Source organism: Hemiscyllium ocellatum, chromosome 34, assembly GCF_020745735.1.
Source record: "Hemiscyllium ocellatum isolate sHemOce1 chromosome 34, sHemOce1.pat.X.cur, whole genome shotgun sequence".
In the NCBI taxonomy this organism is placed as follows: domain Eukaryota; kingdom Metazoa; phylum Chordata; class Chondrichthyes; order Orectolobiformes; family Hemiscylliidae; genus Hemiscyllium; species Hemiscyllium ocellatum.
In genome coordinates, this window is record NC_083434.1 from 18,161,996 (window position 1) to 18,188,383 (window position 26,388).

Sequence of the window (26,388 nt, forward strand, 5' to 3'; positions counted from 1 at the left end):
CTAACACATGTACTTTTGCCTTCCCCCAATTTAGTACCACCCACAAGTTTCTGATGTATCCTTATTCATAGCTACCTTAAACCTTAGGATGTTGTGATCACTGTTTCCAAAATACTCTTCCACTGAAAGGTCAGTCACCTGGCCAGGCTCGTTAGCAAAGACAAGGTCCAGTATGGTCCCCTCCTATAGTTGGACTATCCACATACAGTTTCAAGAAATCTTCTAGGATACATTTAACAAACTCTGTCCCGTCTAAGCCCCTTTCTCTAAGGGAGTCCAGTCAATATTGGGGAAGTTAAAGGGACCCATTATGACAACACTTTTGTTATGGCAGCTTTCCATAATTTACCTACATATTTGTTCCTCAAAGACTCGGCTGTTGGGGGGGCTTATAATATAATCGTATCAGAGTGATTGCATCCATCTTATTTTTGAGCTCTACCCATATTACTTCAAGTACCTCCAGTATGTCTCCATTGAATGTAGATGTAACATTCTCCCTGATTAGTAATGCAACTCTTGTACCTCATTTACCTTCCTCTCAATCTCATTAAAAACAACACAACCCTGGAACATTGAGCAGCCAGTCTTGTCCTTCTCTCAACCAAGTCTCTGTAATGGCCACCTCATAGTCTCATGTACTGAGTCAGGCTCTAAGCTCACTTGCCTTATCTATAATACTCCTTGTGTTGAAATAAACACAGTGCAATCCGTTGTACCATTGTGTTCATTTACATGTCTGTGCTTGTTGTTCCTTCCTTTCTGACTTACTGGTTTTGACATCTACCCTCCCCTTAATCCCTCCCCTGCTGACCTGCTCTGGTTCCCGGCTCCCTTCCACTCTAGCTTAAATCCTCCCGTGTTAATCTTGAGGTTCAGGGACATTTATTTCTAGAAGGCCCGGACAGGCTCAGGGGAAGGCCAAGGTTAGATGCACTCTCCTCAGCTTGGTCTCTCAGAGCTAGGGTGACAGGGAGGATAAAGGTAGAAGGGACAACTCCCTATTCAGACTGTCCTGAGAAGCAACTTTGGGGTGAGGGGTCTGTACCGATTTCCTTCTCAGGCTTGGTGCCTACAGACCAACCGTACCTCCTTTTGAGGAAGAGCCATCTGGAATAAGGTTAAGGTCCCTCATTTCCCTGTCACTTTACCACTGATGCTGAGAATCAATGAGTGATGGAGTGTAGCCCTGTGTGTATATCTGGAGAACTCTGAGACTGTTGGCCCTGGCTGTCCATTTCAGCCAGTGTGATGAAGGGCTTATGCCTGAAACATTGATTCTCCTGCTCTTCGTATGCTGCCTGATCTGCTATGCTTTTCCAACACCACACTCGACTATGTCTGTTTCAGCTGCCAACCTGTCCATGGAGGCATCCAGACACTTGCGTGCCTGAGGCCACTGGGTCCTGACTGCATTGCTGTAGCTCTGCAGTCCTTGCGTCAAGTTGCCCAATGACCCTGACATATCTGTCTGGGCTGAGCAGGTGGCCTGGTCTCTGGCAGTCCTTCCAATGCCAGTGACAGAACTGTTTCTTCCTCAACCCGTTGCAGAGACATGGCAATGATGTGTTAACTCGCAGTTTCTCCCTATTCTAACCTAGATAAAGTACCCACTAAGGACTCAGTATCTGAGGTTATGGAGGGCAGCCTTTGCCATTGCATCCTTGGAGGCATCTGTAGCTTCTTCTTCAGAGATGGTAGTGGGATGTCTTGCAGCATTCCCCTTCTTTTATAAAAGTATTTTTATTGAAAAGCTTTTTTTAACTCCCTTACTATAGCACTCCAATATCTTTGCATCTTGCAACATGACCGATAACAATGTGTGAAAGTGTATATATTAATTTTACATTTGAGACATTGTGGTGACACTCCTCTCTTAAACTTGCCTTCTCTGGTGCCATATGAGCTCTGTGTAGATCTTCAATTGTATAGCTTGTACTCTGTTACATACTGAAATTTTCCTGACATTCCCCCAGATGTCTTCCCATATTTCCGGTAAAATGTTTTGTCCTAACTCTCGGTTTTACGTCTTACAAAGTCCTTCCATATTCCCCCAAGCATGGCCTTTCTGTAAATGATATAAAGTATTAAGTGAAAGAGTACCCATACACTGGAGAATTCTTGTCTCCATGTCTGATTTTCAACACTGGGCCAAGAGCGTGTTCTTCCTCTATATATAATCCTTTACCTGGAAGTATTGGAAAAGGTCCCTATTGGACAATCCATATTTCTGACTTAACTGACTAAATTATATCAGGACCTCTCCCGCGAATAAATTTCCCAAACATAGAATTCCTTTGTTCTCCCATGTCTTAGAGCCGGAGTCTGTTGCCCAAGTTTAAATCCTTGGGCTCCTATCAATGGAGAAAGTGACAAAGTCTTATACCAATTGCCCTCGTCTTGCCTCATTATCCTCCAGGCTTTCACCATATTTAATTGGACTATTGCACTGCTGGGTCACAGATTTCATCTTGTCTCTAATTTATTAGTTATGGACATCTTGACAGTAAGGCTTCAATATCAAGTCAGATCGATTCTGAATTCCCCCGTACCCAGTCAACAACTTATCTTAACACATATTTGGTATTTCCTCCAATACAGAAGATCCACCTCTTCCTCAGCCTGCGAAAGCAGCAATTTAGTGAATTTAATTAGATGATGCCTATAGCACCAAATAAAGGACCTAGCCAACCATTAATCTTCTGTAATACTTGTCTAGGTAACAACAATGGGAGCATTCTCATGGGGTATAGCAGAGGAGGGAGAATTAGATTAGATTAGATTACTTACAGTGTGGAAACAGGCCCTTTGGCCCAACAAGTCCACACCGACCCGCCGAAGCGCAACCCACCCATACCCCTACCCCTACCCCTACATTTACCCCTTACCTAACACTAGGGGCAATTTAGCCTGGCCAATTCACCTGACCCGCACATCTTTGGACTGTGGGAGGAAACCGGAGCACCTGGAGGAAACCCACGCAAACACGGGGAGAACATGCAAACTCCACACAGTTGCCTGAGTCGGGAATTGAACCCGGGTTTCAGGCGCTGTGAGGCAGCAGTGCTAACCACTGTGCCACCCACTGTGCATTCATCTTAATCAGAGCTATTTGGCCCAGCCATGATAATGGTAATCCCTCTCATCGCTGCAAATCCTGTTTTACCTTCTTTAGTGATTGTACATAGTTAGCCTTACGCAGTTGGTGAAAGAAGGTGTAATGCAAATTCCCAAATACAAAAAAACATTTTGGTGACCATCTAAATGGGAATGGCATTCCATCTTTCAAGTTAGGCACCTCCACTAAACCCTGTACCGGCATAGCTTCCGATTTTGTGAAATTGATCCTATAACCCAAGAAACTACCATAAGAATTAATTGTTTGGATCAATTGGGCAAAACACTTCTCCAGATTGGCCAAGAATAAAAGGATATCATCAGCATGTAGGGTAATCTTACATTCCCCCATTCCCACGTTTGGCGATACTATTTCAGGATCCCGTCTGATAGTTGTGGCTAACGGTTCAGTCGCCAAGATAAATAGCAGCGGTGACAAAGGACACCCCTGTCGACTACCTCTTCTAATAATAAAGTTATTTGATTTAAAACCATTTGTAATAACTGCCGCCTAAGGATCCCTATACAGTACTGCTACCCATCTGGCAAAGGATGCCCCCAACTGAAATGCTCTAGAACCTCAAATAGTTATGGCCATTCTGTCCGATCAAAGGCTTTTTCTGCATCTGAGGAGACCACCAACCCCAGAATCGATCTTTGCTGGCATACCTGTACTGTATTTAGTACTCTCCTAATATTGTTAGAGTAACTGCGGCCCTTTACAAAATCTGTCTGGTCTTTTATAATATGGGGCAGAGCCTTCTCCAACCTCACAGCCAAAATCTTCGATAAAATTTTAAAATCTATATTCAGTAGCGAGATTGGTCTGTATGATGTATATTCTTTGGGGTCCTTCTCTTTCTTTAAAATGAGGGCGATATTAGCCTCCCTAAGAGCAGGCAGCCACAATCCTGTGTATAAGAATATTTGTATTTCCCGAGGAGTGGTTCTACTAATATGTTTATGAATTCCTTACAGAATTCAGTTGGGAATCCATCTGGCCTTGCCACCTTGGAGATGTCTTATTGCTTCCTGCACTTCCTGTACTGTTAAAGGCGCATTCAAAAGGGAAGCCTGCTCCTCACTCACATTGGGGAGGTCCACATTTTCAAAGAAGGACTGCATTCTCATTATACTTCGTTCACTCCCCTCCAACAGATATAACTCTTCAAAATATTCCCTAAACCTAGCATTGATCTTTTTCAATTCATGGGTGGTGTACCACTCTTCTCCCTAACAGAGGTAACAGATTGGGAGGCTTTTTTCCTCCTAGCTAAATAAACTAGATATCAACCTAGCTTATCTCTGAATTAGAACAGTCTTTGGCAAAGAAGAGGTTTTTTTTTAGCTACTTGTCTGTGCATTAAGCTAAGAGCAGCCCAGAGAGCTGTGACCCACTGCAGCTTAACCAATGACGGCCTATTATATGTTTTCTCAACTACCTTCAGCCAGGCCTCCAGCATCCATTACTGCTCCTCCCTCTGCCTTTTTCTAGTCGTCAAATATGAAATAATCAGACCTCATAAATATGCCTTAGTGGTCTCCATTGTATTATCGGATTATTAGCCATACCTGAATTAATATCCCAAAGGTATTAAATTCTCGTGTAATATTTTCAATAGATTAATTATTATTAACAAAAATGAATCCATGCACCAGGGACGTGCATTTGCTCCACCCTTAGCTTTAACATCTAAATATACTGGCTCATGATCTGAAACAGCTATATTCTCTATTTTGGGCTAGCATCAGATGATCAGAATATCATGGAACATGGTATGTAGATAGACAAATTGTGATGCTCACCTGAGAAAACTCACTAGGCCTTGGGGAGTATGGATTATTTGAGCAATTAGCCTGTATCTATAGCATAGGTTGAACTTTTATGCAATCATAATTATATTTGATAATTTTGCAAACCTGAGTTTGAAGGACCATGGATACCTGGAATATTTCCTTTCCCAATGTCAATAAAATAATATCGGAACTTTTTTCAGTCTGAGGAGCACATAGCCAGGATTGAGTGAGAGAAAGAGAAAATTAAGAAAATGTTTGTGTGTGTTTAGCTATGATAGGATCAGCTACAGCTGTGTAACCCATGGCTAATAACATGTGGAATTTTACAATCCCCACATACCCACCAGACAGCAGAGTTACTTTGATGCAATCCATGAAAATTAGGACTGGTTGCTAAGTTCTTAAAATATGTGTAATGATACTATGGCTTTACGTGGTGCATTTGGTCCTTTTTTTTGTATGAAAAAAGTTTGGGAGAGGAGGTACTGAGCAGTCTGCTCCAAAGCTAATAAACCACTTGTGAGGCCTTGGATTTTTTTGAAGTTGGAACATTAAAAGCAGCCTGAATGGGTGGCATCAAGCTCTCACAGAACCATGTTTTTTTTGTTTTAAACCTTCAGTAGCAATTGCTATTGAAGCTGGATGTGGAAGCTATTTATCCTCTGTTACAGAGAAAAGCTGGGGTTCACTTCCCACTGTTAGAATTGCATGTCAGACATTCTGTTTTACTGAATTTGCCTTTACCAAGGGTAAGTTAATGGGATGTTATTATGTTGGAACACTTACTGTTTAGTCGTTAAACAATCTAATTTTTCCATTAAGCTTATTCTAATTCTTTCTTTTGTGATATTTTAACTAGTATATAATTAAAGCATGTTTTGTTTCAAAAATGGTAAGTTTGACCAATCAAATTGCAGCTGGAATGCAACATCTGGCACTTACCTTCAAAATAGCAACAACAAAAACAATTAGGGTCTAGGCTATTGTCTACATGTATTTAGAGTGGGTTTAGTCTGGTCCATAACACATGCAATTCAAAACCATTTTGAGTACTTAAAAATCTAGAACACTTTGTAATTTCTGTGGCATATATTTGCATCAGATAGTATCTGTTAATTCCTTGGAGGGAGCCAATATCATACTCTTCATAAACTTCATTCTCCTCTTTGGTATGACGTACTGCATGTGTCACTAGCACCACAGTTGTCAAGTAGCTTGTAATTTTTTAAAAAACCATCTTCTTGTTTTGCTTTTTCTGTTCTAGCCTTTAAAATTTTAAATGGGAATGTGATGCCAGGGGCAACTATCCCTTTAAACTAAACTGACAAATTAGTTCCACAGCTAAGTCCAGGTGTAAAGGATTAATAAAAAAGACATTTCTTAATCTGATAACATGCTACCCACACATATGATATCAGTAAAAGGATGTAATCACAGCAAGATTTGAGTGTTACTACAAAGCACAGATTGCATTACAGGTCAGTTCTGACTCATATTTGGTCTGTTTGTTTCCATGGAAGTGAATTAAATGTACCACAGCAGCTCAGAATTCACCCCACTAAAGACTGATGGTTTAAGTGCTATAAGATCAATGTTACAAGAGATATTTTTTTCTCTTGCATGGAGAATTGATTCTAGTTTTATGTTTAATCTCCAAGGACCATCCCTACTTCAGGCAGTTTGATTTCAGCACAAAGTTTCACACCAGTTCCAATCATTTTTATTCATAGTGATGTGATGAGAAGACAAAAACAAAATTCAATTCTTAAATAATGGAAGTCATCCCCCAGTTTACAGGAAGTGTGTATTAAATTGATAACTTGCTGATTACATGGATGTTTGGTGTGTGACAATTCATATTTGGATCCAATTATTGAAGGAGTCCTTCACTATGGTTATAACGGGGAATATGCAACAATAAAAAGCTTTACAGAGGTTGATCTTAAACCTAGCTAAATGTTCATGGAGTTCAAAGTCAATTATACAGATTTCCAGCATCACCCCCCCCCCCGCAACCTTTGCTAGGTATTACTGTAACCACACCTCTAGTGGGTCTAGTCTGCCAGTTGGACAAGACATGGTGGTGTCAGGGACATTGTAAAACATGATTCCATAAGTAGGCCTATTGCTGTTGTCTAGTCTGTGGAACAGGTTCATCTAATTTCATTGCTTTCTCTAGACTTTCTAATGGGTTTTGATGCAACTGAGACACTTAAGCTAATTCAGAATCAATTTCATTATTCTGGGTCTAGAATTATAATTCAGGCTAGACAAAAGATCTCCTTCCTGAAAGGACAATTACATTAAAATAAAACTAGTGTAGTTGATGAATCAACAATGGTTAACATTAGACTGGTTTTTAATTTCAGGTTTTTATTTAATTCAAATTTCACAATTTGGCATGGTGGGATTCAAACCCATGTTCCCAGAACATTCGTCAGCGACACTGAATTATTAGTCCAGTGACATATTGCCGCCCCAAATGTGCTTCACATTTTCCAGCAACAACAGAACACAAAAATAACTCAACTTTTATGTTATCCTTCTACTGGTGAACCAGCATTTGGCCTCATTTGCCTCCTAGACAGCAAACCAAAGATCAGGGACTATCCTGGAAATTTAAACACTATTGCTCTTTAAATGCATTTGTTACAATAGCAAAGGTAATGAAAAGAATGTAACACAAATGCATTTATGTTGTGATACAGGTTTTCAAATTTGTTGATGAGTTCCACCCAGTCTCTAATCTCCTTCAGCAATCTACTGCAACCCTCATCAATTCCCAGATTTGTCTAACTATTCCTCCTTACATATCCACTGGTGGTTGAGAGTGCAACTGTCTTGACTTGAAAGTTCTCGAATTCCCTCCCTACACTACTTTCTCCTCTAAGTTATGCCTTAAAAATATCTCTCTTTAAACTGTCAAATTGTTTGAGACGCACCCCTGTGAAGAATCATAAAAAGCTCAACCATGTTAAAGGCACTTTGTATAAATGCAGTCTATTGTTCCAGAATCACATTTGTGCAAATCTGAATGGATTGAGCTACAATGTTCAAAGTTAGTCCTTCAGAACATCATCTTTTTATTTGGAAAAGATAAAAGTGTGTAAAAAAACTACAATGAAGAATCATTTATTCTCTCATTCTAATAGGTACAGCCCTGCATTTGTAATTGCCTTGAAATGGAATGGCTCGCTTTGCCATTGCAGAAGGCATCTGTGAGTCAACTCATTTGAGAGTCTGAATAAGGATTGCAGAGTTCCTTTCCCTACAGGTCAAGATTTTTTTTACAATATGCTATACCAGTTTCATTATAATGGTACCATTATAGAGAGTAGATTTTTATTTCAGATTTAATCAATCCAGCTACCATTGTAGGAAGTGAGCCAGATGGCTGGTTGTCATGGGACTACTAATCCAGAGACATCACTGTAATACCACCACCTCATGCCCAACATATGTACTTTTTGTAGAAAAAAATTAATGACTAATGATCCAGCATAACAAGACAGGTTATTCCAATCACACTGCTCCACATTAGTACGAGGAAAAAGGAGCAGCGATTTTAAGGTGTAATGTTTTTACAACTTGGAATACATCTTTTTTACAAATTGCAACAAAACACTAATTAACATAGCTATGCATACTTACAAGATAAACTCATTAAAATTGAAGAAAAGAATTTCAAAAAGACAAAAACACATACTTCAATTTAACATTTATTTTGGCTACAGTTGAACAGATCTGTCCTGAAAACTGTAAGCAGTAATGTAAAAATGACTTTCCTGAGCCCAATCCTTCCCTCAAGTATTATATGAAGTCATAATGTGTGTTTACTTTGGATCACAGACTAGTAGTCACGAAGTATGAAATAATGCAAAAAAAAGGTAGGAAAAGTAGCCCTCTCGTTCCTCAATGAAAAAACTGAAAGAATAAAAACACAATCCAGAAGCAGCAATAAGGCATATACTGCACAGTTTAATTTACAAATGTTTCCAAAATACGGTACATAGTATCTTTATTTTTTTACACCAATAGTTTCTGCAGCAAATTTTTATTTTGCATTGAAAACAGCTGCATACATATAAAATTGCAATGTTAATTCTTGCAGAAAGGGGAACATCAACTAACTTCATAAGCATGAATCATCTGAGAATTTTCATTATTCACTGGTCATCTCTGTAAAGGAACGTTTCAGATTGTTGTATCAAGATGGGAATTTATCTACCTCAGATTTTTCAAATAGTGCATGGATTCTTGTACAATTGTTCACATTTTTTTTTAAAAAAAAGAAACTTGTCTAACCAAATTTTTACAACCCTAAGTGAGTAGCTTTTGCTCATTAAGAAACTTCTTATTCTTTAAAAGGTATATGGAGAAAACACAAAGAATGAAAAGGGAAGGTATATACTGGAATCCAAACAAACATTTGTAGCTAAGAGGAAACCATGTTTTAGATAGCATTAAAGCACATGTGTAACAGCCAACATTCTGCAGTCTGAAATGTTGGTCCTCTTGACTCTTATATAATTACAAATCCCTGACCACCCCAAATCAAACAGAAATCTTCTAATTTATTGACTACTTTCAAGTAAAGAAACAAAAAAAAAATCAAAGGTACAAGGACAGTGGCAAACCCTGTAGTCTCCTTCCCACATTTTGCTTCAACAAACAGTCATAACTGTTAGAAACAGGTTGTGTACATACAGGGCTAGAGACAAACCAACCTGTCCAAATCCTGTGCTTTATGCTCAATTTATCTCATGATTCATTTGCCATCTATATCTGATAACTAACCATGCCCCAGTCAAAGTAAACTGAATCATTCATTATTGCCTCTTTCAAATGATTGGCAAGTACACATGTGCTGGCAATAATAAAGAATAGGGTTCTTTGGTGCAGTTAGCCCATTTTCTTTTTTTTTAAAAAAAATTTCAAATGAAGGATAGTATGTACCAATAAGAATTCTGCTGCTACCCCTGGACAGCAGCTGTCTGCCTTGCCAACACAATCAAATATGGCTCTAAAAACAGGTGTCAATAAACAACCAATAGATTTACAGGGCTCAGACACTGTCTGAATCTCTTGAGCAATGCATGCAACCCTGTGCTGCAGCAGAATCGGATTGTAGGTAGAAGGCAAAGACTGGTTGTCATAAAGACAACTGCATGTTGTCAGGGCTCGCCGATACTTAGTTTGTCTTCCTGTTGGTAGATCGCTTGCCTTTCTTCAGTGTCAGTTTGTTCTTCACATAGCCACGCTTTCTTTTAGAGGTCTAGGGCATAAAAATGGACAGTATTAAAAATTCACAACTCTCATGTTTATACATAGTACCGCCAATATTCAACATGATTTAGAAAAAGGCCTTCTCTGTATCATTTCCATTAGAGGATACGGAGGGAGATGGAGGAGGATTTGTGAAAGGGTTCAGCAATTTCTCCACTTCTGGCAAGTTTTTCAAGTGTCAGCAAAATGAATAAAATATTTTCTGAAATATTGAAAAGTCAAAGAACCAGAGGTACTGAACCAATGAGATACATGGTTGTGTTTGGACAGTTAATCCTTAGCACAAAAAAGAGAAGCGAATAAAAATTATATGCTTAGTGTTTTTGAAAGGTTCTGGCTTGCTTTTACTTGGTTTGTTCATGAACCAAACAATGGTCAGCCATACTGATTTAGCACAACATTTAGCAAATTGAAGCAAGCCTTAATAGTGTATGGTGTTCTGTCCTACCTTTTTTGATAAATACTTCTGTTTGGGCACTATGTTAGTTACTCTTGGTTTATGGTCAAGTTTCTCTCTGTTGTCCAACTTTTTCACTTTGTAAATCCTCACTAGCCAGTGCTCCGAGGTGAAGGCTTCTTCCAAATGTTTGAACTTGATATCTTTGTTTCCAATTTCAGCATTTCTGGTGCGATCGAATCCTGGTGGTGTTCTGAAATCCAGCTGCAAAATGAGCATCAGAAATTCAGGTCTACTTTCCACATTACCAAACTATTTATCAATTGACAATTAGTGATAAGTTCAATTTGGTCAGACTCAAATTTCTCCACCCTCCTCAAATATGACTCCATGTCAAACCTTCCCTTATGCTATTCACCACCTCTCCCTTCAATCCTTTTTCAAAATGCTTCATTCTGATTTTGCTCCTAGTCACCGTATACTCCGTGGTAGCAACTGTTCTGTACCAACTTTCATTTGGACAGACTCTCCAGGGTCTTTAAATGGTGGACCATTCTACACTGTCATCACTTTTCCCTCCTTGATTCAACTTCAATGTAGCAAACGCAACTCATACAATGACTTCACTTCTTGTGCCCTTCGCGCATCCAGTGTAAACTGCATCCTGTATCTGGCACCTTTCCTTGTTTTTTTTTAATATGTATGCTGGATCTGCATTTATTACCTACCCCTAACTGATCTTGAGAAGTCAGTGATGAACTGCCTTCTTGAACTGCTGAGTTCATTTTGTGTAGGTATACCCATAAAGCTGTTCGGGAGGGTGTTCCTATACATTGATTTTGCCATGAAGAGCTCATGCCTGAAATGTTGATTCTCCTGCTCTTCAGACGCTGCCTGACTTGCTCTGCTTTTCCAGCAACTCACTCTCAACTCATATTGAATCAACAGCAATATATTTCCAAGACAGGATGATGTGTAGCTTGAAGGGGAACTTGCAGGTGGCAGTGTTCCCATGTACCTTGCTGCTCATCCTTTCATAACACAGGCAGTGAATCAAATCTGCTAAATACTGTGATGTGGAGGAACTGGTGTTGGACTTGGGTGGACATGTTAAAAATCACACAATACCAAGTTATAGTCCAACAAGTTCATTTAGAAGCATTACCATTTGAAGCGCTGTTCCTTCATCAGGTGATTGTCGAGCATAAGATCATAGGACACAGAGTTGATAGCAAAAGATTAGTGTCATGAAACTGAAATGATATATTGAACAAACCTGGATTTGTAAGTCTTTCATCATTTAGAAAGGGTCACAGATTTCAGTTCATTAACATGTAAATCACAACTACTTTTAAGTCACCTTCACAGAACTAGACAATGCATAAAGGTCAGAGTCTGTCTGTATCCTAATCTCAAGTCAGACTGGTTTTATTTCCAATGTGGAATTTACAAAATATCATGTGCATTGACTGCCTGTAGATTGTGCACCTTTCAAACAAAATAGAATAGATTTGCAGAAACATTCTATTTTGCTCAAAAATGTAATGTGGAGGAAGTCAACACAATATTTTGTAAATTTCACATTGGAAATAAAACCAGTCTGACTCAAAATGGGATACAGACAGACTCTGAACTCACACCTTTATGCAGTAAGCTCAGATGTCACCTTTTGTTATAAAACCTCAAGTTATCTCAAGAATGTGACTTAATAGTTGTTCTGGGGTTTACATATTAATGAACCAAAACCTGCAACCCATTCTAAAAGATGAAAGACTTAACAGCAATCTAGGTTTGTTCAATATATCATTTCAGTTGCAAGGCACTATAATCTTTCGCTTTAAGTTCAGTGTCTTATGATCTTATGCTCCACAATCACCTGAAGGAAGTGCTTCTAAATAGACCTGTTGGACTATAACCTGGTATTGTGAGATTTTTAATTTGCTAAATACTAGCACTTTTGGTTCTCGGGACCTCTGGAGGATGTTTAGTTGCATCATCCAGTCAGTTGTTCTGGCTGAGGATTGTTGTGAATCAGCCTTTCTTTTTCACTGATGTGCTCAGCTCTTCTATCTTTCAGGATGTAAATATTTATGGAGCATCTTATTCCTCTACTGAATTGTTTATTTGTCCACCATCATTCATGACAGGACGTGGCAGGACTGTAGAACTTAGATTTGATTTATTGGTTATGGAATCTCTTAGCACCATCTTTCACTTGCTGCTTATGCTGTTTGACACACAAGTAGTCCGACTTTGTAACTTTACCAGGCTGACACCTTATTATTAGGTATGACTAGTGTTGCTCCTCACGTGCCTTCCTGCAAGCTTCATTGAACCAAGTTGATCCCCTGTCTCGATGGTATTGACAGAATGGGGGATTCGCTAGGTAATGAGGTTTAAAATTGATTTGGGTGTGCTATTTTGCTGTTGCTGGGGGTCTGAAGCACCTCATTGATATCTTGTCTTGAGTGGCTACATCTGTTCAAAATCTATCCATTTAGCACAGTGGTAGTGCCACACAACATGATAGATGGTATTCTCAACATACAGACAGAACTTTGTCTCCACAAGGGCTGTGCTATCATGAACTATTCCATTTTTGGCAAGCAACTAATGAGGATGGGGTCAAGTATATTTTTCCCTCTTGCGGTTCTAGCATCTATGTCCTTTAGAACTTGGTCATTAATGGTGCTGTTGAGCTACTCGAGGATGGACATGGAAGACCCGTCTCCTACCCAGGATACATGCAGCACCTTTGTCACTTGCGGAGGAGTACTGGTTCATGAGCCAGCTACGGTGAATGAGACATGGTCCTCAGCAGGTTTCCTTGACCATTTTTGACCTGAAGCTGAGAGACTTCATGGGGTCCAGAGACACGTCGAACTCTCCCAGGTCAACTCCAATGTGGTAGTGACCAGACTTTTTGTACATTTTGACAGAGATATAAATATTAGGCATGTCAGCTTGGATAACTTCCCTGCTCTTCTTTCAAAGAGTCGTGGCATCTTGTACATCTATTTGAAGGGACCTTGATTTACCATCTCAACCAAGAGACAGCATTCTTGACATGGCAGCACTCCTTCAGTCCTGCATGTGAATGTCAACTTTGACTTTCCTGCTAAAGGTCTGGAGTTGGGCTTGAAACCTTGAACTGTGACTCAGACTTCAGAGTGTTACCAACTGACACTATCATTATTACCAAGTTACCAGACTGAATAGTCTATTTTTGCTTTAAAAGCACATCATTTTATTTTGCTAACCTGAACAAGCCAGCATTCAGAGTCTCTGTTTCATGTCAGCCGAGATGCTGAGTTTTAAGTTTCTTTAAGGGAGACTGAACCCTCAAATTTGTACATCAGAGCAAGAGTGCTCTCAAGCTGAATGCTCATTAAATGAGGGAGTGCCACATGCCACAGGGAATGGAATGACTAAAAAAGGATCAAGACTAAGAAACTGGCATTAACATTTTTTGTGTTGTAGTTATTACATAAAATTAAAATTTGATTCACCACACTATGTTTAACAAATAATTGCTGATACAATGCAGTAGGTCTTCACTTCAGAGGTCATTGTTTAGATCAGCACAGCAGGATTCATGGAAGTCTGCTCCATTGGCAAACTTGTAGAAATTTCTTCATGAAATGCATATTCATAGACTTTGTCTGTTTTCTCATTGGCAAGGGGCAAACAATACAGCTTACAGATTGGCACAGCGATGGCTATATTGAGGCTGCAGGATTGCCAATGACAGAATACCTCTCAAATAATAGGGTGTGCACCTTTGAGCTAGAACAGAGACATCAATAGGACAAAATAGAAAAAACTTCATTTTGCACCTCACTGCTCTATATTTGGTTTAGGAGTGTATGACACTTATATTCCTTGACAACTTTACCTCTCATCTAGAAGAGGAGCAGATAATGTGTGCAAGACTTCCAAAGAAACCAAGCTCATCCTTACTGTAATGAAATTTACCGAAACCTTGAAGTCATTAGATGAGTTTCAGGGGATTATTTCTTAGATTAGATTAGATTACTTACATTGTGGAAACAGGCCCTTCGGCCCAACAAGTCCACACCGACCCGCCGAAGCGCAACCCACCCATACCCCTACATTTACCCCTTATCTAACACTACGGGCAATTTAGCATGGCCAATTCACCTGACCCGCACATGACCGGAGCACCCGGAGGAAACCCATGCAGACACGGGGAGAACGTGCAAACTCCACACAGTCAGTCGCCTGAGTCGGGAATTGAACCCGGGTCTCTGGTGCTGTGAGGCAGCAGTGCTAACCACTGTGCCACCATGCCACCCACGCATGCTGTGGGGTAAAATGGGGTCTTTTGAACTAGACAATAGCACATACACAAACGAGGATGAATTAGTTTAATAGAAATATTTAATGTATTATGACTAATTAGTTATCATTAATTATGTTCACTTACCTGCATCTCTCCAAATCTGTAGTAGGACATCTTGTACATGAGACAGTTTAGTAAAGTTGGAGAGCCAGCCTTGCTCACAAGGAACTCTCCCTGTGGCGTGAAGTAGTCACTTTCCTAGAAATTGCACAAAAGAATGCTTAGTTAGCACTAACAGAACAAATACAATGTTAAAAATCCTTGAATAAATGCCTGATAAGTCTACAATAAAAATGCAACAACTTACCCGGATGTCCTTTGGATGCTCGCCTTCTGCTATCCTGACCATCCAAAGAAACTTGTTGATATCATCACCAGAGTAACCAATCACACCACCAAAAATGATGAGCACATAGTCCACATCCAGACTCCGCATTATCTGGTAGGCTGCACTCTCATTGGAAGACATTGCTTTTCCAACCTGAAGTTTACATACAATCAAAATTACCTTGAAAAAGCAATGCATAACTAAACATTGATTCAATCAAATCAAACAGGTAAAGGTTCAAATCTTCTAAGAAGCAGCACTCAACAGCTGATTTAGAAAATGCAGAGCAATCTTCCACTGGTGACATTCTCTGCGGTGTTGGGATCTGTGCTGTGGGGATGGGGCATTCTGTTTTAGTGTAACAAGCTTCTGTATTCTACTAACTATTCATTGATGAACATTGACAAGCTTTGATGCACTTAAACAGCTTTGCAGTGCTTTAAGTTAATGGGCAAATGTGTGGATAGTTAGGAGGGCAGCTAGATAGTGAGGGGATCGAGCAGTGGTCAGAGGAGAAGTTCCCAGTGGGAACAGTTGGAGTAGAGTCAGAGTGATCGGGGGAGGAAAAAAGGGAGAGATTTGGATAGTAAGCTGTGTACTTAGTAGGATTTTGGTTAATTAATAAACATATTTTGGTTAATTATCTAGATAAAGAAGTGGAAATGCCTAGGTTATAGTCAGAGCTCTTCAGAGGATCCCAGTGAGCAGGAAAATATCCACAAGTTTGAATTTCCCAGGTAACTCTGAAGAGGTCTGTACATTTGGAGTTCAGTGGTCCCTAAAGAAACTGGTTGTATGTCCGGTATCTGACTATCTAGAAAATGTAAACCAGCACTTCCCTTAAGTTTCTGTCACTTACATCTCATCTCCACAATGAATGATACTGCTTACTCCGCCTCGAATAGTTCTAATCTGCAATTCACTTCTAAGCAATGAGAAAGAAAGCCCACAGTCATGCTCTGCCTTGTATAGACAGACATGGATTCCATTGAATAAGTGACAGCATAAGGGATGCAAGTTCGTTATAATGTAGAAAAATGTAACAACAAAATGGAACAACATTCTTTTCTTTTAAAAGAGGAGATCCTTGTAATGAATCCTAGAAAGTGAACATGTAGGTGAAGCATGTAATTAAGGAGCTAAATGCTATGAAGCGCTTCTGTGATGTTACCTCCGGCATTTATAGTGGTTTGTCTCTGCCACTCCTGGTTGTCAGTTCCAGCTGTCCGTTACAGTGGTCGGTATATTGGGTCCAGGTCGATGTCATGTTGCTCGAGTTCGACTGGGACAACACTACTATTATAGGACAAGCCAAACAGAGAACAGCCAGGGAATTCCTAGAGGCATGGCACTCATCCACAAATTCTATCAACAAACACATCGACCTGGACCCAGTATACCAGCCACTGCAGCGGACAACTGGAAGCGGCAGAGACAAACCACTACAAATGGCGGAGGTAACATTTCAGAAGCGTTTCACAGGAGGCTCCCAAGCACTGAGGATATCACCTAGACAGGGGACGAAACGCCTACAACACAAATTCCCAGCTCGGCAAACAGAACCACAACAATTAAAGGGACCAAGTTGGCTATTTAGGACAGAGGTCGAGAAATTTTCTCATTTGGAGGTTTGCAAATCCTTGGATTACTCTATTTCAAAGGAGTAAGGAAGTTCAATTCCTCAGTTTATTCAAAACTGAAATCAACAAATACTTGAGGACTTGAGATATAGAGATTGCGTGGAAACTTTGGATTACAATAGATCAACCATGATGTTATCAAATTGTGGAGCAATAGTTGAGAAGCCAGACAGTTTAATCCTGTATTCAATTATATGATGTATGAACATACGAAGGAGGAGGCGCACATTTAACCTTCCAAGCTTACTCTTAACTCAACCAGATTATGGCTGATTGCATTATGCCCACAACTCTACTTTTCTACTCTACAGCACATTAAGGCAGATGTAGCTACATCTGCCTTAATCAATGATGCTGCCTCCACCTCTCTCCAGTGAATGGAGGTCTACTAACCCATTACTCTCAGAAAAAAGATTTTTGCTCATCTTCATCATAAGTTGGAATCCCCTAGTTCTAAGCTCTCCAATAAGGGGAAACATTCTTTTAGCATCCAACATGCTAAGTCTCAATATCTGACTTGCTTCAATAAATTACTGTACATTTTTCTACTGCAATGGTACAGATTCAACATGTTCTACATTTTCTCAGAGGATAACTCTTTCATCCCAGGAAGAAGTTGGGTGAATGTTCTTCCTTAAATAAGGAGACTAAAACTGGACTCTGATACTCTAGATCTTTAAGCCTCCCATGTAGCAAAACATGTTTTTATATTCTATTCCCCTTATAATAAATGACAACATCCCATTTGCCTTCCTAGTGAGTTGCTGTGTCTGCACACTAACTTTATATGACGCATGTACCAGGACACACAATTTTTTTTGTATTGCAGAGTTCTGAAATCTCTTTCCATTTAAATAATATGTAACTTGTTTATTCTTCTTGCCAAAGTGGATAAATTCACAATTTTCCACATTATACTCCACCCTCCAAACTTTTGCCCGCTCATTTAAACTAACTTTGCAGACCCATGTCCCTTTTACAACTTATGTTCCTATATTTGCAAACTTAGCAACCATACATTTAGTTCTGTCATCCAAATAATTATTATTGATTGTAAATAATTAAAGCCCCAAAAGTGATCCCATTGATCTACTAAATACATCGGCCACCCATCTGTGCCTTTTAATTTCACATTAACTAGTGAATGCTCAATCCTCTCAATCAGCTTACCCCTTACACCAAGCTACACAAAACTGAAACCAGAGTTTAATACAGAAAGTACAATCTCTGAAATCAAATTAGTCGGGGGATGATGCCAGATGAATTGAGAATTCCAATGCTTACACCCCTGTTCAAAAATGAAGAGAGTAAAGCTGACAGTTACAAGTTGGTCAGCCTGATAGTGGTAGGGAAATGTTTAGGATTACTGTGGGACAATCATGCATGGGGTATTCGTGAAAGCCGGCACAGCTTTCTGAAGGCAAATTGTGATAGGTTTATGCTCTAAGTTCTTTTATGAAACAACAAGGTGAATGCCACATGTATGAATCTTTGAAAGGCATTTGATTAAGTGTCACATAATAAACTGGTTAGCATAATTGATGAGAATGGGATGAAAGCAGCAGCAGTTACAGTGTTATGAAACTGGATGAGGAACAGAAAGTAGACAATTATTGTGAATGTTTCTTTTTTCTCCCCAGAGGAAAAGGCATCTACACCAATAGTCGCCAGCATCAGTATTGGAACCACTGCTCTTTTCAACTTAAGTCAATGACATGGACCTTGAAATACAGGTCATAATCTAAAAATCTGAAGTGGGCATGAAACTTGGGAATGTAATGAAGGACAGAGTAACAAACTGCAGGATGACAGAGATTGGGGAAAGAGACAAACAGCAAGGTAGATTTTATAGGGTGCTCACCTTTTGATTTTTCTCCCTTTCCCTTGCACTTTCTACTACTTCAAAAACAAGACTGTTTAGACTAATATTAAAGCAGAAGTGCTGACACCAGGTTGTACGTGAGATGCCATGATTTGAAGAACCAGTTATTTCAGATAATTTTCTTTTCACCTATATGCTTAAAGCCTTCAGAGCAACATCACCTACACAAAATAACAAAGAAAGCCCTAAGGGCTGGGGAGATGAAAGGGTGTCTCTCGTCTGCTTTGCAAAATTGGTTACCAGCTGATTAATTGGAGATATTCCTCTAATTTTAAAATTGGAACAGAATCAAACTGACATTGTTCAACTTGCTTACCAGTGCAATATGGCTGTTGTTCCATGTGTTATTATCTACCAGAGTTGTCCGATTAGCCATTCCTGCAATCTGATACCCATAATCCCACCAAGACATCACTCTAACATGTTCATCTGTATTTTGTCGCAACCAATAATATGCTTCACGGAAATCATCTAGGATATTACGTGTCCTTTTTGGGAAAAAAAAAGTTAAAATGATTAAAATCAAAATTACTTCATTTTACTTCTTCCATGTGACAAGGGTCAGCATATGTTACCTTCCTGACCTGTTGCAGTCCATGAGGGGCAGGTACAGTCTCGGTGCTGTTATGAAGGTCAGCATTTGTTGTCTAACCCTAGTTGTCAATTGTCAACCTCAATGCTGTGGGTCTGAAGTAACAGGTTGGCCAGACCAGGTAAGGATGTCAGATTTCCGAAAGGACATTCGGTGAACCTGGTCTTTATGGCAAATTGAGTGGTCATGTGGTCAGCTTTATTTATTAACTTTTGGTTAATTTTTAATTAAATAAAAATATCATCTGCAACGGTAAGATTTGAAATCATCTTAGGAGTTCTGGATTACTAGTCTATTGACCTATGGACTACAGTTCTGCCTTCTTTCATGTTTTAGTCTACCTTGGTGCGGATGTGGTCTCCCCCATTGTTGAGGATGGGCATATTCATCGAGCTGCTTTATAATGTTATTTGTTTAATTGTCCACTGACATTCATAAATGGGCAAGGTGAGGCTGCGGAATTTAATCTGATTTGAATTAGATATGAAATGTGGATACAGAAAATCTCTAACAAAATGGTTGAGTCTATTAACTATCCAACACCTTGCAGCTTTTTTTTACATTTACCCTAAAGTAAAAACAGTTTGCATCTGTTTAACTAACAGTTCCTTAGAGATCTGGACACAAATTAGGAATTATATTTTAATTATAGGTGATGCATAGAAGAAGAGTATTGGCAAATGTCTTCAATTGTGAAAATTCCCCTTTTATGTTGAATTGGCTGCAAAATATCAACGTGGATCATCTGATAAAATGTCACTGCCCTGAAATGTCAGTCCTATTTCTCTCCAACACGTTGCCTCATCAGTTGCATATTTCCTTCAATGTCTGCTTCTATCACAGATTATTAGCTTGTTTAACTGCAATTTCATGATCTTTTACTTCACCTTCCTGAGCGAAGATTCAAAAGTCTTAAAAATAAATTTAAAAATTAAAAAACTGACTTCAGAGAAGAGCAAAAAAAATCACTTCTGGATCTGTTGTAGACTAATTGTAAGATTATTAGAGATTGATTGCTATCAGTCAGAAATTCTGTAATGACCATATCGTTTAATTACAAGGATAGTAGAAGGCAAATTAGATGGACTTGGTCTCCTCAAGCAATTCCTGTAGTCTACCTTCACTTTGATTGCAAACATGCGAGAACCAATAAACTTCAGATCTTTCAAATAAATACCTTTGGTGATTCATTCCAAGTTCTGCTTCAAGTTCAGCAAAAGGAGTGCTTTCCTATCTCTTTCTTCTTAAATAATCAGGGAAAGTTTGCTAATATGCAAATGTCATGGCAGATCAAAGCTCTGTTTAATAGGCTCAGGTCAATTAAATTGTCCACCAATGCAAGGCAAGACACCACCAGGATCAAGAACAAGATGATCAGGTATGGTACAGAACACACAGAAGCAAAGATAATCCTCCTCTACTCTAACAATAGCTCACCTACTACATCAATGTGAATTCACGGTTTTTGAATTTGTAACATGGACTAATAATACAATAAGGAGAAAGTGAGGACTGTAGATGCTGGAGATCAGAGCTGAAAAATGTGTTGCTGGAAAAGTGGATGCTGCCTGACCTGCTGCAAAGAGCATCCCTGAAGAAGGGCTTATGCCTGAAACGTCGATTCTCCTGCTCCTTCGATGCTGCCTGACCTGCTGCGCTTTTCCAGCAACACATTTTTCAGCTCTAATAATACAATACTACAACCTCCTTGCTCTTTCTTAATCTTGATCTCAATCTCAAAAAACAGCACTGGTGAAAAAGCAACTTCAAAGAAAAATCAGTCATGAACAACTGCTAAACAGGACGACTGTTAAACAGTTGGACTCAGGTTTTCAAATTCTCTCAACCCAAGGGACTCTTAACATCTTTAACCATAGCTGCCCTTACCTTCCGAGACACCCCATGTCCTTTGTAAGGACATCATTTACATCTGTACATGTATTTGATCAGTTTTGCAAGCCAACGAGCCCTGGCGCAATAAGTGAGGAGGCAGCCTTAGAGCAGCACATGGGCAGCAAGTCCTGGGCAGAGACTACTGCAGAGGAGGCAGTCCTGGAATTTACCTTGGAGCAGCTGAATGCTAATATGGAGTAGACTGGGGACTGAACCAGGGTTAGGTTGTGGGCAGTCAGCCCAGAGGCACTGTGTTGAGCTGCTACAATGTAATTTATTTGCAATTTCCTACCTTATTTAATGTCAACCCTTTAATGATGTCCTTTTTATTACTTTACAGAGTTGAAGATAAAGTTATGTAACTGCTTTATTCCTCTGCTGTATCCAAGGATTGTACCTCGGTACTTGTACCTAAGATGTCGCCATAAGACGACAGACATGGTAAAAATGTTTTAACTGTACTTCTACAATGGAGTATACGTGAAAATAAAAGGATATTCTATTTTTTTTTCAGGGTAACAGGCAATAAAACTCACTCTTTCACTAAAGAAAACCTGGGAATTAGCTTTCTTTAATTTGGGTCTGGTTAACTAAGTGTGACAGCTGTATGTTAAAAAGAAAACCAACTGAGGAGATTTTTTTTTAAAAGCTAGTCATGACCCAGTCCTCATTTGGTTATAACATGAGTATGTGCAAATTGATGCGAGATAGGATGTGCGCAACTGAGCTTTAGTTCAGCTAAAGTTTATAATGCAGAGAAGGGGAGTAATTACAGCAGGGACGATGCAACATTAGATGTAAAAGTTAGCATTTCTGGGAAAGCGATAAGAGATTGGAAGATTAACTCAGGATTGAATAGGGTAACCAAGGTTGTGGACAAACTGATTCAACTAGAGGAAGTGGTCATGAAGAGAGATGGAATCTGTGGCAGTTTGTCAAGACAGAGGAATGTAGGGAGTTTTGGTTTTGATAAGATGGTGTTGCCATTGAATATAATGGGAGAAATAGGAGAGGGAGCTATTTACATTGTTGGTTTGCATGAGAGCCAAGGAAGAAAATTGGGAAAATTTTGGGATAGAAACACTGGTGATGCATAGTTGTAATTTCTTTCTGCCAGGAAATTCCAACAGATTATGAAACTAATTACATTAGTTATGTTGAACAGGCTCAAACTAATGTATGTTAGACATAACTAGTTCTTACTACCTTGAGTACTATAAGTAGCAATTCGCCTATATGTTACTAAACATCACACTTGTGAAGTCAACAGGAATAATGGGAGACTGACCACCCCCACCGGTATCATTGACACTGATCAAGAAAAACTCTACACCTAGTTCAGTCTCCAATGAAACAAAGACATTCAAACTTTGGGTTGATGTATTTTTGAATGCTAAAGTTCAAAGCCAGTTTGAAAAAAAAATTAAAAAGTTATGTGACCTCTTGTAGAAAGTAGACTACCATTTTTGCAAGTTTTACATCAAAAGGAGAAGCATGATAATTCATAATCATTGGGAGACATCCCAACCTTCAGATTTCACATTTGAAGTTTCATTCGGAGGAGGCTATGAATAGTATTAAATTTATCTCTATTAACAAATGCCACAAAGTGAAGAAACATTTTTTTAAAATTCCAACAGATGCACACATTTGAAGTATAATTCAAACATCCACTTTACTTTTGAAAGCCTAGAAAAAATTGCTTTGTAATACAAAACCTGAACACTTTAAAAGGGAGGAAAACCAGTTTAGACAGTATAAGAAGATTATATGCTCTCATGCTGTGTAAACTGGCACCGCTGTTTTTTTGCATCCTCATCCTGATGAGCACAAGATGAATAGAATTGACTTCATGTCTCTTTGCAGCAATGTTTAAATTCAGAAGTGATTATTTCAGGAAATCCAAAAACGGTTCAGAAATAAGTTGAAAAATAGTAGATTTCTGAGTAGTATAAACTAAATATTGCCTTTACACCTTCATTAAAAATGTCACAAGTAAGTAATCACAATAAAATCATATTACCCTAAATGACAAATGATAAATGAGAAGGGAAGACATACCCATCATGATTGTAAGATGCCAGGACCACACTTGGGCTGGAGTATGCATTGCTAGTCACCCAGGTGCAGTGTACAGCAAACATCATCAGTAACATTAACATCAGCATCGTAACAATACTCTTGATATTTGGACCAAGTCCCTCTTCAGTGTTTTCTTGTTCAGACACATGCTTTCTCACCTTGCCAGCCTACAGCAATCAATGAGAAACAATGCTCAGAATAGAGTTTAAACAAACATAGGGGTAAGATACCTTGCACATCATTGCCATATCCCAAGACAAAAGAACTCTCACTTTGAAGTTACCATTTCATATTATGTTACTTTGGGTACCTAATGGGAGAAAAACCTTGACGTAAGACTTATTAGTAAACAGTTTCTGTGTAAGCTACAACATTTGAGAGGGGAAAGATTTAAAAGGGACCTAAAGGTCAACTTCTTCACTCAAAGGGTGGTACATGGAATAAGCTGCCAGAGGAGATGGTGGAAGCTGGTACAATTATAACATTTAAATGGCATTGGATGGGTATATGAATAGAAAGGGTTTAGAGGGATATGGGCCAAATGTTGGCAAATGGGACTAGATTAATTAAGGATATCTGGTTGGCATGGATGAGTTGGACCAAAGGGTCTGTTTCCGGGCGTACACTTCAATCACTCTATGATTTAGAAAGAGAACATAATATACATACATAATGTCAAGAATGAGGGACCTGAGAAATACTTTGCAGAAAGAAACAAAACAAACTTGGCAAATGGACTAAGCAGGCTTGAACTTACAAGTATGTGTATGAATTGTTGAGAGAGCTTCAGAAAAATTGTAGAAGTTAGACTAAGTTTTAATAACTGGAGAAACCAGCTAAATAGGCATATAAATAAATCCAACAGCAACTCTTTAGATTAGATTAAATTAGATTATCTACAGTGTGGAAACAGGCCATTTGGCCCAAAAAGTCCACACCAACCCTCTGAAGAGTAGCCCATCCAGACCCATTTCCCTTTGATTAACGTACATGGGGATAATGTCTGTGTGGAGTTTGCACAGTCACCCGAGGCAGGAATTGAACCTGGGTCCCTGGTGCTGCGGGGCAGCAGTGCTAACCACTGAACCATGGTGCCAAAAGATATCTCCTTGTTCTTTTAAATTCCAATGAATATAATCCCAGTCTACTCAGTCTTTTCTCATAAGGCAACCCCCTTAACACTGAAACCAATCTAGTGAACCTCCTCTGCACCCCTCTAGTGCAAGTACATCTTTTCTCAAGTAAGGAGATCAAAACTACATGCGGTACTCCAGGTGTGGCCTCACTAGCACCCTGTACAGCTGTAACATAACCTCTCTTTCTGCATAGAACACATAACTAGTGTTAGTCTCAAATGTATCTTTGTCCTTTACCTTGTCATAGAGATTTCCAGAATTCCTCTTGTCATCCTCATCACTGCTATCCTCAACAGGTGGACTTTCCCTCTGCGTGTCATCACCCAGATAGTGTTCAAATACATTGGAGAATGCAATGGCAGATAGCATGCAGACAACCGGGGTGAGAGTCAACATCAGACGCACCATAACTCCAGCAAAGTAAACAGCACTGATTGCATAAAGGGCAACTGCAGAGAATTCAGGTCACAGGTATTAGCTTACATTCATAACTTTACAAAAGTTTAAATTAAATTAGAAATAAAAACCCTGTATTCTAGAGTTTGCATTCTGAAAACCAACCATCCCAGCAACCAGTATGTTCTGTACTTGCAAAAGTTATTTTATGTTGTAATAGATACAATGATTGGGTTCAATCTGTACTAAGCATACTTCAACAATTTACCAAATTGAAACATCTATACTCAAAGTGATGGCAATAACATTAAAACTACTTTTAATAACTCAAAACAGGATCTATAGAAATGTCCTTAATCATAGTTCTACAAAAACCAGATTGCAATGTCAACTTCATTACATTCAATAAATAATCATTCTCAGATTTTATAAAACACTAATTGGGGAATTATAACAATCCATTCAATCGCATGCTCTTTACTTCCCCTTATTTTTCCTCTGCTTTTCAATGCAGTTCTGTTCACCAGAAAACAGTTCATCATAAACAAATGAGATAGCACGTACTTCTGAACAGGAAAATACTACATTTTCAGATTTCTACCGTGCAATACAATGACAGGCCCAGTTTAATCAAACTATTTCAGATAGCAAAATCATATAAATCTTCCTTCCTTGAATATGTACTGGGACATAACTGTTCATCAAGCAATGAGATAGCTCAAATTTGCAATACAGAAATTCAAATTCTCAATTTGCAGGTGATTGAGCATTTGTTTTATCGCAAATCCTTTGATTCCATTTTATGGAAAGTGGGCAATGATTTGGAACTAGAGATGATTATATCTGGCACTTTAAATTTATGTAAATGATCATGTTGCTCACTAAGCATTGATGCAGATTTATTTCACACATGGCCACATATAGATTCACATCGATATTCATAGTTTCATTTCCAAATTAAAATTTAACATTACGTGCCAATATCCTACTCTCAGAATACTATGAAATGAGAAATGTTAGACACCAACATTGTGAGATGTTCAGTGCCTTTTGTGAATCAGTGAATAAACTGAAGTTTAAAAAGAAGATAGAGTGAGATACAAGTGCTCAACATTCTTTTTGCTGATTATTCATATTCTCCTATTTTATTACCTGCTCTTTGACGATGCATCACCTGAGATCAACAGGACAATTTGCATTCAAATACACTGCCAGCATTATCCTTGTTCAATTACCTCCAGGTATATAAGGTGTCCAATGTTTCTAGTCCTATAATTAACCATCATCTTCCACTGAGCTGTGACTGAATTCAGAATATCATTACAGATATTTTGAGCTTGCACTCTTTCTGCAATAATTGCCCATGCTACTTTTACAATGTCCCTAGTGACTACATAAGAAATAAAAACAGCAAGTTGGTCCTCTAACTACTCATGCCCAATGCATTACCTACAAATTGATTTTTTAAAAAAGATTAAT

The 26,388-nt window shown here is 38.9% G+C and overlaps 1 protein-coding gene across 1 annotated transcript in view; it reads right to left on the bottom strand.

Moving 5' to 3' along the window:
• Positions 1-8,617: 8,617 nt before the first annotated feature.
• The window catches only part of stt3b (STT3 oligosaccharyltransferase complex catalytic subunit B), a 117,091-nt gene continuing 99,320 nt past the window's right edge, over positions 8,618-26,388 (bottom strand). The window contains exons 10-16 of the mRNA XM_060849922.1: positions 24,751-24,962; positions 23,357-23,544; positions 19,127-19,298; positions 15,268-15,441; positions 15,045-15,158; positions 10,649-10,861; positions 8,618-10,189 (exon numbers count right to left, since the gene is read on the bottom strand). Coding sequence (XP_060705905.1) covers positions 10,106-10,189; positions 10,649-10,861; positions 15,045-15,158; positions 15,268-15,441; positions 19,127-19,298; positions 23,357-23,544; positions 24,751-24,962 — 1,157 coding nt within the window. The 3' untranslated portion in view covers positions 8,618-10,105. The remainder of the gene's footprint in view (positions 10,190-10,648; positions 10,862-15,044; positions 15,159-15,267; positions 15,442-19,126; positions 19,299-23,356; positions 23,545-24,750; positions 24,963-26,388) is intronic.